Source organism: Ochlerotatus camptorhynchus, unplaced genomic scaffold (genome assembly GCF_037179485.1).
Source record: "Ochlerotatus camptorhynchus isolate MF236.1 unplaced genomic scaffold, CSIRO-AGI_Acam_v1.1 ptg000370l, whole genome shotgun sequence".
Taxonomy (NCBI): domain Eukaryota; kingdom Metazoa; phylum Arthropoda; class Insecta; order Diptera; family Culicidae; genus Ochlerotatus; species Ochlerotatus camptorhynchus.
The window spans coordinates 1605432-1624636 of record NW_027040858.1 but is presented as its reverse complement, the minus strand read 5'-3'; the positions used below and the strand labels follow the sequence as shown (position 1 = coordinate 1624636).

Sequence of the window (19205 nt, the reverse complement as noted above, 5' to 3'; positions counted from 1 at the left end):
CTTTTTCTTATTCTTCTTTTTATTTTTATTCTTCTTCTTTTTTATTCTTCTTATTCTTCTTATTTGTGACATGAAATTGAATAATTAGTGGCGCATTGAGTCCAATGTGAAATAGCTTTAATTATCATTATATTATTTGCTGTTTATTTTCTTTTTCATACCATCAAATGTTCTTAGCAAGTGTTATGAAATACTTTTCCGAAATTCGGCCTAATGACCATTTGACCTACTAGCCATTCGACCTAAAATTCATTCGGCACAATGATTTTCGGCCCAATGACCCAGCGCCCTTTTAATTAATAAGTCATATCCGGTCATATCAGATAAGCGGTACTCAACAGGGTTACAAAAGTCACACGCAAACACACCCAAATGCAAACCTTTTCTAAGGCATAAGAAACGTAGCTTAATGAGTCGAGAGAAAATCATATAAATCTATAATCATATTGATAGGCTTGCTAAATTGATATACGGATGATGCGATGGAATCCGACGAGGTATTTCCCATTTGTAACTTGGGTCGGTCGAACGCGCGGCTTCTGGAACAATCGGTTAGAAAGTGCAAGTCAACGGTCTTTTTTTTTCAAAAGATTTTGTGATAGTTGATTGGTAATTAAAGTGAAATTATTTAAATTGTGGAAATCGTGAAGTTTCAAGAAGATCGTGTAGACATAAGCTTTATTTGTGGAATCCATCGATTTACCTTCATAAATCATTGAATCATTGGGTAAAATTGATCAGTTTAAAGGCAACGGTTTAATTTAACGTGTAGCTTAACCTCACCACCATTTAAAAATTAAAAACTGATATCAAAAATAAAATATCCCTTTTTTCACAAATTGTAAAGAACATTTAAGGGTTAAAATTTTTTTCTACTACTACATGTACTATCATATTGAAAAAAAAAATCCCGGAAATTCTCGACTTTTATACAACTTTTTAGAATGATAATATAGAAAAAATGAATTATCAAAAAAAAAAATAAAATAATTAGATTTTTGATGTAATTTTTAATATTTTCAGAAACAAAATGATTGCTTCGGTTGTCTGAACAACTTTTCCAAAGACAGCAATTTTCCATGTGGTCAGAGCAGCAAGATATAGCTCATACTAGATGCTCATATGAACACTAGTGCCACTTAGTGGGAGAATTCGGATATTTCGGCCATTTACAATGTAGCTGGTCTGCAGCAGAGTTGTAACAAAGGCATTTCAGATGGTGATTATATTAGTATAAAATTCTTTCACCACGCGGCACTAGTGCACATGTCAACATTGAATATGTACTGTACCTCGTGACAAGCCTGTATACAATATTGCAGATTTATGCGATATTGCTCTTTAATTTACATGAAATATCGTGAAATATTACGCCAATTTCAAGCTTATTACTTATCGCATATTAGCTTATTGCGTGATCTCAACTTAGTGGTCTAAATGCACTTCCACAGTTATTAATTGAGGGCCCTGATGGCTGTACCAATTTTGCTTTCGTATAATTGTGTGGCAAGTAGAATCTTACTCTATGGCCAGGGAAGTCGATAAATTTTCCAACCCGAAAAATTCCTAGAACGGACCGGGAATCGAATCCAGCTACCTTCAGCATTGTAGCTATGCCTGCTTCGACTAAGCTGAGCGAGGCCCCTTGTGCGTTATATGTTGCAGACATTTACATGAATTTTTCATACGGTGTGCATGGTATTCCTAATTCTCTCATTACGTGGCTCTAGTGAGCATGTAAACTATCGGTGAATGCTATATATCAAGATTATGACTATTTAGGACGCTAGTGATTGAAATTTTAACTAAACTGTTCATCATGCATATCTGAACAAATTTACCCAAGACAGCAATTTTCTAGACAGTTAGGTTTTTTTTTTATACAGGGGGGAATCTGCTCCCAGACACCTGAGAAGTTAACTCAGGGTGTGGGGATGGGAGAAGTAGCGCTCCCGACCCACTAAACCTTACCCTGTGCTCTTGGCCCTTGCCCTCCCCGGAACCGCCCGAAAGCATTGCATCATGGGAGGGGGCCGATTGCGCTATGGCGCATCACACTAGTGGTGTGTCACAGACGTGCCACTCGCTACTGCACAGTGAGCAGCTGTGCAGGGCCTTCCTCTTATTGTTCGCTGTTAATTGTTCACCTGAGTTCTAGAGCCAGCCAACTGTCCACGGCAGCACAGGACAGATGTGAACGCTTACCAGCTGCGTGTGCTTATAGCACTCTAAGAACCCGGTGTCACTCCTGCCTTTGCACAAGGAGGGTTTGTGCAGGGCTTATCGACCTCCTGGGACGAGCTGGATAGGGCTCCAGCGTCCTTACTCTGCTGTAGTTCGTTTAGCCGCAATATCTCTCCCTTGGGTTCGATAATTAACGTTTCCAGGGCACACCACGAGGAGGCGAACTACTTCATGCCCCAGACAGTTAGGTTTACAAAAGTCTACATATACACTAGTGTCGCGTAGTGGCTGAACTTGACTGCTCATTATTCATAGGCTTTGGTTATTTGAATAACTTCGCCCAAGACAGACACTTCTAAGATGGATAGAATCGCGACAACTAGCATGAAGTTTACATGTGCATTAGCGCTACGTAGTTGAAAAGTTTTGAACTAATCTGCTATAGTATTTGATAGACTTTGGGTGTCTGAACAATTTTGCAAAAAGCAGCTACTTCCCATGTAGTCAGAATATCGAGATATACACACTTAGTTTTTTTTTCTACCGAGCTCAGCTGTGCAAACCTCGGCAATTTTTTTTTACTGAGATCTCAGCAAACATTTCATTTGTTTGCTGAGATTCAGCTAAGCATTATCCGAGACGATCAAATGTCACTTTTTCTGAGATCTCAGTGAAACTTATTTTTGCCGAGATTTGCATAGCCGAGCTCGGTAGAAAAAAATAAGTGTGCAGCACATTTTGGAAGTGCATATGTACATTAGTGCCACATAGTGAGTGATTCTTTAACTAACTTGTTCACTATGTAGAAAGGTTTGTATGCACAAACATTTTTGTCGAAAACATTTACTTCCTAGATGGTAAGGATCTCGATATATACCATATCATAGAAGTTCACATGTACACTAGCACTGCATAGTGGCAAGCTTCTGACTCAATATGTTCTCCAACAGTTGAAAGGCCTAAGCGTTCTGAACAACTTTGCCGAAGACTGCAACTTTTTAGATGGTCAGAATACCCAGATATACCTCAAACTAGAGCCCCATAATCGCAAAGTCAAATAAGATAACTGGCAACATTATGATATTTAGAGTTGGTTGGAAATGCTATCTATTATAATATCAACATGAAGCTTTAGTGTGATAATTTACTAGCTAGAGAAAGTTCTGAAGAGGGCAGGTTGATAGGTCCGCTAGAGTACGGCAGTGTTAAATTGAGAATGAGCGAAGGGCCACTTTCTCTAACTAATAAATTATCACACTTAAGCTTCATCTTGATCATTTCCAACCAATTCTGAAAATCATAAACTTCACACTTTGAATGTGACGATATTTGTTCACACGAACTAGCAACCCTTAACGTTGTTCACACCTTGCATGACTTATCGCTTTCGTTGTGTATTGTTGTTATTTATAAGAATTGAAGTTTGAAGACAAACGTTACTGAAGATATGTTAAAGATGATTCTTATACTCCGTACAGACTATGGCTTATATCATGTAATATAGGCTGTCTTGCAATGAGCACTCATACATAGGATTCCCAGAGTGCTCATTGCAAGACAGCCTATATTACATGATATAAGCCATAGTCTGTACGGGGTATTAATTTATTTTCATATGTTCTAAATTCATCTTCTTAGTTCGCGAATTCCGCGATTTTGTGGTCTTGTGCCGTCCATATCTCCGGAACCAGTAAATGATTAAGTGGTGCTCATTCAACGGCCTACTGAGTTTGTGTGGCCCAAGAAATGCTTTCAGACTGTGGAATATCAAGCTGAACATTGAATTAGGTCCTAAGTAACATTGACAGATTCTCTTCGTCGACTTTCTCTTTGTATTCCCACGGCCATGTAAAGACATTCCCATGTAGTTTCAGCACACAGATCGATAAAAGAAGCTTTTATCTAGCATCTAATATGACACACAGAACAAGAAACAGCTATGTGCTCAAGTTAATAAGGAAATAGAAAGTCGACTAAGAGAATCGATCAATGTTTCTAAGGACCTAATGCAATGTTTAGCTTGATATATGGCCACAGGCTGACCAAACATTTTAAAGATGCTTCATGTGTTTTGTTATTTCACAATAGTCATTATGCCCAGAATTAACATTTGATTGTCCACAAAACTGTTGATTCCATGAAATGCTTCCTGAAGTTCTTTGATATTCTCCTCAGAAGTATCTTGGAATCTTAATCGTGATTCGCGAGAAGCTATCCTGGTCTTATTAATAATAATTATTATTTTTACTGGTCAGCTCGGCTTACTCTGGCAGGGGTCTTAGAATTCTTTGAAACTTTAATCATATCGTGATTCCCTTGGATTTCTGATCAAAATTATTTTTGGGACTCTTTTCAGGATGTCCTTGGAATTTTTTAACTGTTTTTTGGGGTAGCTTTCTCAGTATTATAGTAGAAACGGTTGGGTTCTTACGTTTCTGACGATTGGTTGAATGGTTTTGGCCTTTCTCTTCCCAAAAAGCAATTTCAATCATCCAATCGAAAACGCCATAAGACTCATCAAAGCTTCTTCTTTTTTATTTTTAGTATTATTTTCCGAATTCACTTTAATTTTTTTCTTCAAAATTTCACTTGAATTTACCATTGAATTCCGTCATAAATACCGTTCGAATTTTCCCAAAATTCCGGTATCAATATTTTTTAATTATGTTGAATTCTCCTGAAAACTCTCAGGACACTATCCTATCATGTTGTAAGTTTAATCTTCAATGGAAATTAACTCAAAACTACTGCTTCCTTGACGTTTCTCAAAAATATTAAATTCTTAATAAGATTCCTTTGGAATCGAATCAATTTAAGATTCAGATTCCTTTAGAATTCTTATCATAGTTCTCTTAAGATCTATGTCAGAATTTCTTAGAAGTTCTTGTAAACATTGCTTTGAAACTCTTGTCATAATTTTCTTGGACTTGTGGAGTTTTTGGAACTATCCTCTGAATTCTATTTGAGTTTTTCTCAGAGATTCTTTGAAATTTCTCTTCAGAATTACCATGTAATAACGACTTTTAAATTACCCAATGAATTTATCTAAACTTGTCCACACAACGGCATTGAGTTTCTGTTTCAGAACTACTTTCTAGACCCCTCGGAATTCCTGGAAGAATACTTTCCAGAATTACCTTGGAGTTGTATTTGGAATAGCTTTTGAATGATCCCAATTCTCATTGACATTCCTTTGTATTTGTATCCTGTAAGTTCATCCAAGTTCAAGACAGATCCCAAGTTTATTTTCAAGCTCAGATCTCAAAAATAATTTCTTACTACAATATTTCTACTGCCACTGCCATTCAGCTCAAAGGTCTTCAGTATGGCAACCTTCGGATAATTTTCATGATTCTGTATTTAGGAAAACTTTTCAAGTCTTAATGAGACTCTGTAAATTTTTCGAAATCTCGAACTTCAAAATTTTAACTTAAAAACTTAGAAAATCTGTTGCAATTGTATAGGTAACATTTTGTTCATAGTTCGTGAGTCTAAACATTTTGTGTAAGATCTAAACATTTATATTGATATTGATGCAATGAATTTTGTGGAAAGTCGTTAAATATAATCTAAAGGCTGACTAAAAGTAAATTGGTACACACAAAAAGACCTGTAATTCGTGATTCAATAAGTTTAAAAAGCTCATTAATGGTTGCTTTACAGAACTTTATTAAAACTTCCAAGTTACAGCATAAGATGGTTACATTACGCCAGTTTGAACGAAATCTCGAACCTTCCTCTCGATGCAGCCCATCAGCGCCCGCTCAGTGGAAACGAACACGGAATCAGCGCATTTCTTCCATTTTGCCCGCACTTGCTTGATGTTCTTGACTGCCTCGCCGCTTCGACGAAGTCGCTGCTTTGAAATTGCCCAGTATTTTTCGATTGGTAGAAATTCCGGGCAATTCGGAGGATTCATTAGCTTGGGGACAAAATCGATCTTGTTACAGCAAACCACTCCAGTGCCACCTTGGAGTAGTGGCAGCTGGCCAAATCGGTCAACAGATGACTTTGTCCCTATGCTTGCGGATGAACGGCAATACACGCTTTTTCAGGCATTCTTAGATGTAAACTTGGGATGTCATCATCGAGGATGTGACGAATGGTTCCGTTTTCAGGCCACATCTGCAAATCGCTTGCTAAATCATGGCCTTCTTCGTGACCTTGTTGGAAAACACGAACTTGAATCTTCCCGGCACATCCCCACGTCCAGTCGCGATGTAAAACTTTTTACCGGGAAGCTGCTTAAAATTGAGTTTGACGTATGTTTTGTCATCGATCAAAGTGCAACTCTTGTGTTTCGTCAAAACAAGGTCATATAAGAGCCTTGCACGCTTTTTTTTACTGGCTTCGGACGACTTGTATCCTCCCCTGGCAAGGTGTTCCGCACTGTTTGAAAGTTGTCGTTGTACCTTCTTGCCACATTTCGGATCGAGAGACCGGGGTTGGCTTTAACGCACCTCAACACCTGCCTGCTGACGATCCCTGGTTCCAGTTTTTTCTTAGGTCCGCTGATTCCTTTTCAGACTCAGGGTTTCCTTGTAGGTTTTGAGCACTCGACAAACTGTTGTTTTCGGCATCTTCAGAATTTTAACCAGCTTGGAACCGGACCAGTCCGGATTTTCCATGTGTTTGCGCACAATATTTTTTCTTCTTTAGAGTTCCATTTGACGTTATTTCTGAACGCGATCTACTACTTTGATCAAACTTGCACCAGTTGTTCTCTATAGAAGTGTAAACACTAGAGGCGTGCTAGCGGTGCGCGAGGGGCGTATCAATTTACTTTTAGTCAGACTACATTTGAAATTGCCCCTTAAGCTTTCGGGGTTCATTGGCCTTTTCGTCACTTGTACACTACGGCGCTGAGAGTGGCTCGAACTTTACTTAGAAACTGGCAATGTGGCCCGCCATATGCCTTCAACCGAGCAACTGTTAACTGTCAATCGATTGAAAATCTATCAATAAACATTCTATAGAATCATGGTACCTTTCATTTGGTGGTTGTTGCGTTCAATTCGGTAGAGTGGTTGCCGAGTCGATTGGAAGACTATGAGATAAAAAATATCAATGTTTTTTTTTTATAAAAAGTAAAAAGATGAAAAGCTTAATAACGGGAAAATAAGAGCTTACCACAAATAAGATCATCTGTAAATTTACTCCATCATAATTCATTTTGACAGAACCAGAGTACCAGAATCCTCAGGGTTCATTGGCATTACCCTGGAGCTCTCAAATAGTTCCCGGGGTGCGTCAGCATAACAAATTCTTAGGTTATGACGCTTCTTGTTTAGCCGACTCTCAACTTTAAGGGGAAGCTTATCACTCAGAAAAGAAAAATACCTTTTGATTTTTATAACAATATTGGAAAAGATATCAAAAATATATTTAAAAAAAAACAGTGTTTACAAAATAAATTAACGTTTAAAAATATTTCCATCTAAGTCATCATGGTAAAAAGTTGGACTCAAAAAAACCACACAAATCGACCTTTCGGTTTTGTTTACAGTCTAACTTTTTTTCATGATGAGAATATGAGAATATTTTAACATGTAAATTTGATGGTTTTCTTTCAATATTTTTGGAAAAATCAAAATGTGCCTGAATTATTTTGGCGGTATGTTATGTTGTGTTTGGCGGTGCAATTTACTTTGGTACATTTTCTATGTTTCAGAATTGCTTCCGTAGCTCATGTATGAACCCCTTTAATTAAGTTAGATAAAACTCGATTGAAATTGTGAACTGTGTATACTATTTCAGGAACCTTCAGTCAACAGCTGCTTCGAGTGCATTCGCAAGCGACGAATCCATTTCCGCCTACTGACAGGACAAAATCAACTACCTACATTCGTTTTTACGCAGTTCGCAGTGCAAAGCATCATCAGTGCTGAAGCGTATTCGTGACTTTGAATAGTGTGACGGAAATAGTCATCGGTGTTTGTCTTGCTTAACGACTGATTCGATAAAGAATAAGGTCGGAAGAATGAAGCTGGAAGAGTTGAACTTCAAGAAGATTGCCATCATATGTGCCTGTACGCTGGTCGGTGGGTTGGTGTTCAGTTTCGGGATATTTCCGCCGCTGCTTCGGTTCATGATCAAGCAGGTGAGTTTCTGTGATTAAAGAATGTGTTGCAATTATGAGACTAATGCTCAATTTTGAAATAAATTTTAATGACAGCTAAACCTTCATCAACATTTATCATTTTTGCACAGGCTCATTTTATGGGATCATAAATCAAACCGGAGAGTGGCCTACCAAAAAATTCATCACCTTTTTTAAAATGAAGCACCCTAGTGTGCATACACAACTTTCGAAAGAAAATATTTTTTGTAATTTTTCTAAAGCAACCAAAATTTTCCATTTGCATTGTCCAGATGACGACCAATGAAAAAAATATTAGAACAGGTGTTTTTATTGATGGACCCAATCTTTAGATTCATACGCCAACATTAGAGCCATTTCCGGCACAATTACCATACTGCGTTATTTTTCTATTTGTGTACATAGTGCATGGGAGAGTGCATTTGTATTGGTTTTTTTTGTGGGATGGTTTAATTTTCAAAATAGGATTATGGCAAAGGCAACATATCAAGAAGATTTGCATTTTTCTGGTTTTCCCATACGACCGCTATAAGACAGACACAACCGCGTCATCTGCCACTGAAACATAAATTCTCCGAGGGAATTTGATAGCAAAGATTTCAACCTCAGAAGAGAGGATTGTGTGTTTGTTAATTTTTCTATGCGATGCATGCACCTTCGCTCAAGCGCAGCGCTACTGTAAATGTCGTTGGGATTTTGAAAAAGTTCCCCGTTTTCTCGATATGATGTGTTCAGTTATAGTACTAATGCTCGTCATTGCTCTGACTATCGAACTATTACCCAAAACTTGGGCAGAAATAAGCATTTTTCGAACAATGAAAAAGCATGTATTGGATTCATTTGAGGCAATATTCGTATTTAGGTTTTAACCAGGGTTGTGGAGTCGGTGGCAAATATTCAAAGTCCACCTCCTAGAAAATATGTCTGCAGACTTCGACACTGACTCTGACCCCGGGATAGTATATTTGAGCAGTTTCACGCCAACTGACGAATTGATATTATTTTTGTCGGAGGTTTGGGCAGTGGAATCCGCGTGATTCAAGTGTGGAATTCGGGGTAATAAAATATGACTCGCGATTTTATTGTACTTAACTGAATTGCGTTTAATTTGTAACTGATCGATAGCAAAAACAAAGAGATAGAATAGGGTTACCAACTCTGTGACATCGCACTATATGCCCTGTGGGAACAAAGTGGTTCAACACTCCTCCTCGATGTTCAGGGTTGGCCGGCTGCTTCACTCCGGAGGCCCAGCATTTCGGAAAACTTCCGAACCTTGACAGCTCCCAACGGTTTTGTCATTATGTCCGCGACCATGTTGTCCGTTTCGCGATACTTCAGGATAATCTCCCCTGATGATGAAAGCTCTCTGGTGAAGTGATACTTAGTATCTATGTGCTTGAAACGACGGTTCTGCTTCTCCAGAGTAGCGAAATCCAAACAGCTTTTGTTGTCTTCCTAAACGATGGTTGAACTATGTTGTTCCTCGTTGAGCTCCTTCAACAGCCTACGTAGCCACACAGCTTCTTGTCCAGCCTCTGCCAACGCCACATATTCGGCTTCCATCGTTGAAGTAGACACGCATGATTGCTTGCGATTTCCCCAGCTCACAGCTGCACCGCCAAGAAGAAAGACGAATCCGCTGTTCGACTTCCGATCGGCAGTGTCACTTGCCCAATCGGCGTCGCAGAAACCCTCCAGCTTCAGGTTGCCAGCATCGAAGTACAATCTGTAGTCCACCGTTCCGCGCAAGTACCTTACAATCCGCTTGAGTTCATTCCAATCCGCTTGCAAGGGGTTGTTGATCTTCCGGCTCAATATTGACACTGATGCTGCTATATCAGGCCTGGTATGGGTGGCAATATACAGCAGCGATCCGATCAAACGATGATACTCGACGTTGTTCGCCAAGCTCTTCGACTCCAATCTGCTCTTGTAGTAGCCAGTATCCATCGGAATAGTCGACCGTTTCGCCTCCTCCAAATCGTAGACCTTGACAATCTTCCGGATGAAAGATGCTTGGTTGATTGAGTAAACTCCATCCGCTCCTCGTTTCACACTGATCCCAAGAAAATGACGGATTACTCCCAAGGAAGTGATGTTGAACTTCTTCCGTAACTGCTCCTCAACCTTGCGGATCTCCTCCTGCAAACGACAAACGACGATCATGTCGTCCACGTATAAGAGCAGGTACATTCGCTCTCCGTTCCTCAGATCCTTGATGAACAAGCAGGCATCCGAGGCAGACTGTTGGAACCCAATGCTAATGAGGAAATCCTTTATAGTATGGTTCCAAACCCGAGCGGCCTGCTTCAGGCCATAGATGCTCCGGTTTAGCTTGCAGACCCAGTCCTTCTTTTCGGGAACTTCGAAACCGGGTGGCTGAGTCATGAAAATCTCCTCCTTCAACTGGCCGTAGAGGTAAGCACACTTAACGTCAATATGCCTCACCTCCATCTTCTTGCTGCTCGCCATAGCCAGTAGTACCCGGAATGTTTGTTGCATCGCAACCGGCGCGAACACTTCCTCGAAGTCACGCCCGAATCGCTGAGAATAGCCTTGCGCTACAACCCTGGCCTTGAAGCGCACAACTTGGCCATCCGAATCCTCCTTCTTCTTAAACACCCATCGACTACCAACGGGTTCGCGCCCCACAGGAAGCTTCACCAACGCCCAGGTATCATTTTCTTCCAGGGAACGCATCTCCTCCTTCATCGCTGTCAGCCATTTCTTCTTGTCAACGGAAGCCATCGCTTGCTCGTACGTCGTCGGTTCTTCACTGCAGTAGGTAGCTAGGCTAGCCTCCCCTACTGCATAGTCGTTCAGCCGCTGCGGAAGAACACCCCGCGTGCTTCGTTGCGATCGGCGCAGGCCACTAGCTTCTCCTCCTGTGGCTTCCCCGTCCGTATCTCCCGCTGAATCGCTTTGCTCATCTGATCCGGAATAGAAAGATTCATCACCGTCTTCGTTATCTTCTTCATCCTCATCCGAGACCACTTCCGGAATCAAATCCTCTTCGGTTCGGCCGATCACGACTTCAACATCCTTTGAGCCGCAATCTCCTTCTGAACGGATCTCCGCTCCCAGCTCCAGAAAGTGAGCGTCTCTGCTAATAGTCACCCGTCGAGTCTCCAAATCGAGGAACCGATACGCCTTGGCTTGGCTACAGTAGCCAATGAAAATCATCTTCTTGGCCTTGCTCTCCAGCTTTCTCCTCTTCTCGCTTGGGATGTGGACATAGGCCTCGCATCCGAAAACTTTCAGATCCCGCATCACTGGCTAACGTCCGAACCAGCGTTCGAACGGCGTCCGGTCGACGGAACGGGATGGCAGCCGATTCTGGAGAAACGTCGCTGTCGACACTGCCTCACCCCAGAATTCCTTCAGAACGTTGGCATCGATAAGCATACACAATGCCATTTCTTGGAGGTAACGATTTCTTCGTTCGGCTACCCCATTCTGCTGAGGGGAGTATGGGGTAGTGTACTCAGCTTTAATGCCTTCCTCAGCGAAAAAACTTCGGAGCTCGTTGTTTACCAACTCGCCACCGTTATCTGACCTTATCACCTTCGGTTTCCTGTCGAATTGGTTCTTAACCATATTCACAAATTCCTTGATCTTCCCAGGCACATCAGACTTATTTGCCAGAAGATAGACCGTAGCATATCGACTATAGTCGTCGATTAATGTGAGGAAGTATTTTTTTCCTCCTGGGGTGACGTGCTTGAACGGACCGCACACTTCCGAATGCACTAGCTCGAGTATTTCCGTTGCACGCCTCTGCGCTACCTTCGGGAACGACTGCCGGTGCAGCTTGTCTTCAAGGCAACACTCGCACACCAGCTTTATCCCGCAATCAACCACCTTCATCTGGGTGCCGAGCTCCTTTTTGTTGATCAGGTCCACCACGTCGTAGTCCCTGTGGCCAAAACGACGATGCCACGTATGCTGGCAGAAATCGGTATGCCGAGCAGTAGCAGCAACCATAGACCTCGCAGAACATCTCAACAAATACATCCCGTCGCACAGGTCGGCGACGGCCACCGTATGGCCCTTGGTATTTCGGATTCGACATCCATGTGAATCGAACACAACAGAAATATTCTTAGCTACTAGCTTACTTACTGACAACAGGCTACCTTCCAGCTCTGGAACGAACAGGACATCTTGTACCTTCACCTCTTGATCCTTTCCGTTGCCGTTCACGCACAGCAGCATCCCGTTGCCGACGCCTGCAGCAACTGTCTTCTTCCCGTTCGCAAGAGTAACATCGACATGCACGTCTTCCACCAGCTCCGAGAAAAATCTCCTGTCGCCTGTCATATGCTGCGACGCGCCGCTATCGACGAACCAGTAGCTCTTCAAACCGTTTGCAAAACAGCACTTCACCTCCTCGGCATCGGTGGTTCGACCTGCACTCGCCCAGAATAGTAGGGGTGCACCGGAATCCTGTGCTTGCTTCGCCTTTGGTCCATTGGAACTCCTGCTGCTTCCTGATGCTTGCTGCTTCTGGTTATCCGGCTCGCCTTTCAGTGAAGCCAGATACTTCCGGCAGTTCTTGCGATAATGGCCGGGCTTATTACAATGGAAGCAAACCTTTTCCGCAGACTTCGATTTCGCCATCGTCTTCAGTGCCTTGCTGTCATCGGAGCTGCGACCACGATCCATCCGCTTCTGGTATTCGTCTCGAAGTTTTGACTTCACCAGCTCCATCGTAATATCCTCGTCGGGGTGACTCTCGAGCGCAGTCACCAGGCCATTGTACGTTTCCGGAATGCTTCTCAAAACTATGGCCACTTTCATCTCCTGCTCGAGCTCCAAACCAGCCGCCTGCAACCGATCAAAAAGCTCCTCGACGTCCAGCAGGTGCGATTCCATATCGCCTCCTTCGTGCAAATTCTTGTTGCATAACTTTTTGAGCAACGAAATCCGTGACGTCACAGTAGCTTTTTCGTGGTGCGTTTTCAACGCATTCCACATCGCACGCGCACTCGTTGCATTTTTGAGCAACCCTAGCTGATTGTCTTCGATGGTGAGACCGATGGTAGCTTTGGCCTTTTTATCCTCCTTCGTCCACTGCGCAGTGACGGGCTCGGGCTTGGCCTCGTCAATGACATGCCACAACTCCTCACGAGTAAGCAGCATCTCCATCCGGAACTTCCAAACGTTCCAATTCGTGTTGGAAAGTCTCGGGAACGAAAACTTCGCAGCGTCCGCCATCTTCCTCCACCTCGAGAAAAAAAATCCTCGTGCGCGCGACTGACCGAAAACTTAAAACGCGTAAAACTCGGAACTTCCCGATTGTCCGCACGAAAAAACTGGGCCCATAACCTGTCGGAGGTTTGGGCAGTGGAATCCGCGTGATTCAAGTGTGGAATTCGGGGTAATAAAATATGACTCGCGATTTTATTGTACTTAACTGAATTGCGTTTTATTTGTTTTTTTATCTGATCGATAGCAAAAACAAAGAGATAGAATAGGGTTACCAACTCTGTGACATCGCACTATATGCCCTGTGGGAACAAAGCGGTTCAACATTTTTTTCCTCTCAGAATTCCATGAAATTTCGCATAATTTTTCTTCTTCTTCTTCGCATTTCAAACTTATTGCTTGTCGCTGATTAGCTTATCGCGTGCTCTCAACTTAGTGTTCTAGATGCACTCCACAGCTGTTAATTGAGAGCTTTCGATGCCTGTACCATTTTTGCATTAGTATAATTATGTGGCAAGTTAGTGCCGGAGGCGAACCAGCCTCAGCCAACTTAACTTATGTGGCAAGTAAAATAATACTCTCATGCCCATGCCCAGGGAAGTCGAGAAATTTTCCAACCCAAAAAAATGCCTACACTGGACTGGAAATCGAACCCTGCCACCTCCAGCATGGTCTTGCTTTACCGATTGAGGTAACGAAGACCTCAATTTTGTTCATTAGGTGCAATTAACCAAGTGTGTGTCGGAACTCGGCCATTTTGACTCCCGCCTTATTTTTCAAAATGGTATATTCGGTAACTTTCAATAAATCTTTCATGCTCTGACAGCTCATCTAATCGAAATGACATCTGATACAAAGTTGTAGAAAACTGAATTGCCATTTCAGAAAAAAAAATGTATACCGAAAACAATAGCAAATTGTCTACAAAAAGTACATTTTTAAGATGTTTAAACTTGGACGCAATGGACACAAGTGCCCAAAATCTTAGAACATCAACTATTAGTTTTGGGGGACGACCCAGCGTAGTGGTTAGCATCCATACCTGCCCTGCTGGAATCGGTTCTGAGTATCCGGATGTAACCAAATGCACGTGTTTGTTTGTGGCATGATATCTATTTACTTTTGGATGAAAAATCATAAATGTTGAGCCATCGGACGCTTCCAGTACATGAGGTTTTCTAAGTGTCCTTTTTGGGACCTACCGGAACCGGTTCCAAGAATCCAGATTGTGCTCAGATCAACATTTTGTGCCATAGCATGATGTCTATTTACTTCTGGATGAATGTGGCCTATTTGAGGCCTGGCCGGAATTTGGCCAGGACCTTGATGTCCAAATTGGAGAAATATTGAGCACATGGTCATTTTAGGAGCCTTTATATTTCTTTTAAGGCCAATAGATCAATAATCGGTTCAAACATGGATTTTTGGGAGCGAGTTGCTGTCTGGGTCTTTTTAGACCAGTAACCCTAAAGATAGCTGAAAGCTTCTTTTAACAGCAAAATGTTCGTTTCCGAAAGTTATGAAAAGTGAGAAAATTTCAGATCTCTCATATTTCGTTAAAAAGTTACAGCTTTTTTAAAGTGACGCCTGTCAAAAAGACCCTAATGCACTACCCAACTAACATTTCCAGCTTTATAAGCCAACCTTTCCAGCGTTGTGCTGTAAAGTAGCTGAAACGAAGCTGCAGATCCAGCTACAAGCAGATGCTAGCAAAATAGTTTTGGAGAGTGTTTAAACAAATTTTTCAGAACCATTATTCAATTTGTCAGTGGCACTGAATAACATCACCCAATAAACGTTAATGTAGCTTCTATGCAAATATTAATCAACTATAGCTTTAAAACAAAAAGGGCACTTCCAAATCCTCATGTACCGTCCGACGGCTCGAAGTTTATGACTTTTCATCCATATGTAAATTGACATTACGCCATGGACCAACAGGCTGATCTTGCCACATCTGGATATCCAGAACCGGTTCCGGGAGGGCCCCAAAAAGGACACTTCCTAATCCTCATGCAGTGGTATCGTCCGACGGCTCAAAATTTATGATTTTCAACCAGATGGACATCATGCCATGGACCAAAAGGTGAATCTGGCCACATCTGGATACTCGAAACCGGGTCCGGCAGAGTTCCAGAAAGGATACTTCCTAACCCTCTTGTACGTCCGATAGCTCAAAATTTATGAGTTTCATCCAGAAGTAAAAAGACATCACGCCATGGACATACCGGTTGATCTGACCACATCTGGATTCCCAAAAAACACACTTCCCAAACATCATACTAGTACCGCCGACGACTCAAAATTTATGATTTTGCATCCAGACGTAAATAAGCATCATGCCATGGACCAATAGGTGGATGTGGCTACATCTGGATCCCTGGAACCGGTTCCGGTAGGGCTCAAAAAGGAAAAATCATAAATTTTGAGCCGTCAGACGGTACCAGTACATGAGGTTTTGGAATTTGTAACTCACGACTCGCAGCTTGCGAGATCTCGACCACCGAATACGCTTCCTGTCTCTAAAACGAGTGGCTTAAACGCCACCTCCGGAGAAACCACTCGTCAAGGTTTGATTTTCCCGGCAAGAAACCCAACCTCAGGCGGGTTTATGAATGGAACACTGAAAATGTATTTTCGTTATTTCTCTGAAAACCGTTTCGTAAAAATGAATATCGTGCATACAACACATCTTTCATAAATGGTACGAAACATTCGTTTTTCCTGTCATCTGGCGCAATGTCAATATTACGCCTTATTCGTATAATATACAAATACATCTTCGTACCATCAAACCAACAACTCCGCTTATTGTCTCCTAAAGTGCTGATTGTGTGTTGGAGATGGGATATTTTTTTTAGAAATATTGTCGGTTTGACCAATACATGCAAGCTACCACAATAAATCATCGCGGTGGTTTTATGTTAGAGAAAAAAAATACATGCAAGCAGCAGAAAAAGCAAGAGAAATCGAAGTACCGCTCCATGAGTGCTTCTTATTTGCCTTTAGCTTTACCTCTTCTCATAGCACAGATAGAGCGATGGATAAAGCACAGATCTAATGATCGCAAGGTGCATGAGTCGAGTCCTGTCTGAAGTCTAATTTTATTTTTTTGTCATTTATTCCTTCCAATGATGAAGTTATTTTTAACCATCCTCACTAACACACTCCCCATTTTTTCTGTTTCCACAACCAACACTTGTGGACCGCTGGTTGGGTGTAGCGATAGCGAGTGTGGCAGTTCTAACGAAACTAGCTTCATACAATGTACAAATCCATTTCGTTGCAGAAAACAACGAATAAATTCATAGAACAAACGAGCGATTTCGTTGTATAAACGAAATTTTATTTTCAGTGAAGAGACCGAAATTTAGTTTGAGAGTGATTCAGCAGACTGGAATCTTGTCGGATGTCACTTCCCGGTGAAAACTTGTCACTTGTCATCACCCTGAAGTGATTCCCGTTTGATTTGCACGGCAATCACGGCTCTTATTCTTAGTATCACTTCCTTGTCACCGTGTAGTGACACCCGTAATAAGGCCCCTTATGAGGGATTGAGATCCTTACAAACGGTACTAAGCGAAAGTTGATGCTAACCGTTGTTCTACCGTAACACAACAACCCCACTCACATTTATCATCACTGAAGGAACTTTCCCTTTCAGATTTCCTCCCCCGATCCTGACACGTGAGTGCGGAGACTGTTTTCCCAGGCAGTCCAACCTGGAGTAAATTCAACTACAACAAAAAATACTACAAAAAAATAACGCAAAATAGATCGACTAAAACGTGAAGAATCTAGCCAACATAAATTAACAGTACGAGAAAAGCTTTTACTTTACGAAAACAACATTTATTTCAGGGCTAAATAACGAAAATCATTATTTGATTTATTCGTGTTCCAAAATAGGTTTATTCATGGCACTTGTTGTTGTTTCTTTCCTATTTGTTAGTTTGTTTGCTAGTTCTCCCTAATCGTGTGTGCGGTTTCGTGATCTGGTTCTAGCGATTGCTAGCCTAACTTGATAATCTTCTTCGAGCTCATGTGTTTGTGTGTGTGAAGATTTGCATGCTATTCATTTACTCACGGTAATCATTGTCGTCGCTGCTTCATCCGTGTCGGCAAGGAAGCATCCCTTTGTGGGAGTGAGGTCGGAAAAGTAGCAGTCTATTCAAACGGTGGTGGTGTTTGCACATTGCACCCCGGACTGATATGGTGCGGAAATTCCCAATCGAACCCTCGAATTGGTACTGAGCTAGTGCCGACTGCCGGTGGCGCAAATGTCAACGAAGGGATCGTCGAAGACAAATAATGTACGTGGGATCACGTGTCTCCCTTCCGAATTCTCCTCCGAACCGGGACCCTTGACGTTGAAGCGTGGGGTCTAGAGAGTGGGATTACTTTCTTCGATTGCGGTGTGCCGGGCAAAGCCATCTATCGCTAGAAGCAATGCGGTGCAAATTCAAATCTGCACAAAACGATCCTACACAAAAAGCCGTCGAACGGCTGTTCGACACATTTCAGATACATCTCCACACAAAATACATTATTCACCTTACCTTTCTAACAATTTTGCACACACAATTAGTGGACCGCACGGAACTTCTACAGGTACAGTTTGCACTCTACAGGCTAACGGAAAGGAACAAAGAAGTAACATTAAATTCGGTCTTTTAGGCTCCTCACATTTTTAACTTAACATACCACGAAAAACACACCGCGACACTAAGTACACTTAAGTACTATCTACTCGCACTCCCGCCTCTTCCACGGTTCAAGTCAGAGTGAACGAGTAGAAGTGTGAATTCAACGGTCATCGTGGCCGGAAGTACGTCAAATTACCGAAGTAATTCAACGACCTTTCAAACGACAATTTTCATCATTTTTCTTTGTAACCATTCAATGCTATATATCTTTCCTTATAATGCAAATTCAATCTACTATCTTGCTCAAATCTATTTTCGGTTAATCTTTTATACGAGAGAACGGTTCGGATTCGAACCCCGGACTTAAATGAACAGGTAGCGTATTCGGGTCAAATGGAGCGAATTAGCTGAACGTATTGGGAACTCTTTGGTTTTTGTATGACAAGTGTAACTATATATAAGTGGACGTACGTTCCTTGACGGTGAATAAATTTATGAACTTAATTGTAAAAAAAACGAAAGTTCATGCAAAATACTTAAATGTGGAAACTTGTATAATTAGGAATTCTGTGCAAATAAATAAATAAATGGAAAAGCGTACTTGTTACAAATTGTCATTTTGGGGCCCTACCAAAACCGGTTCTGGGTGTCCAGATGTGTGTGTCCAGATTTCGGTGCATGGCATGATGTCTATTTACTTCTGGATGAAAATTTTGAGCTGTCGGACGGTACCAGTAGATGTGGTTTTGGAAGTGTCCTTTTGTGCCCTATCGGAACCGGTGCCAGGTAGCCTAAATTCCCAAATTAGAAAAATCCTGGGCAGGGTGCCATTCTAAGAACCGTCATCTTTTGATTTAACAGCAAAATGTTCGTTTCCGAAAGTTAGGAAAAGTGAGGAAATTGCAGGTCTCTATCATATTTCGTTACAAAGTTACAGCTTTTATAAAGTGACGCCGGGTCAAAAAGACCCTAATGCACTAGGAAGGTTAAAATAATTTGCCGAAGATGACAATATTCTGCTTGGAAATTACCTAATGTACTTTATACTAGCTTTTGACTTAGGA

At 41.7% G+C, this 19205-nt stretch overlaps 1 protein-coding gene across 1 annotated transcript in view; it reads left to right on the top strand.

The window, feature by feature from the left end:
- The first annotated feature begins 8164 nt into the window (after window positions 1–8164).
- Snmp1 (Sensory neuron membrane protein 1) overlaps window positions 8165–19205 on the top strand; it is a 58970-nt gene continuing 47929 nt past the window's right edge. Inside the window, 1 exon segment of the mRNA XM_065232492.1 lies at window positions 8165–8284. Coding sequence (XP_065088564.1) covers window positions 8165–8284 — 120 coding nt within the window.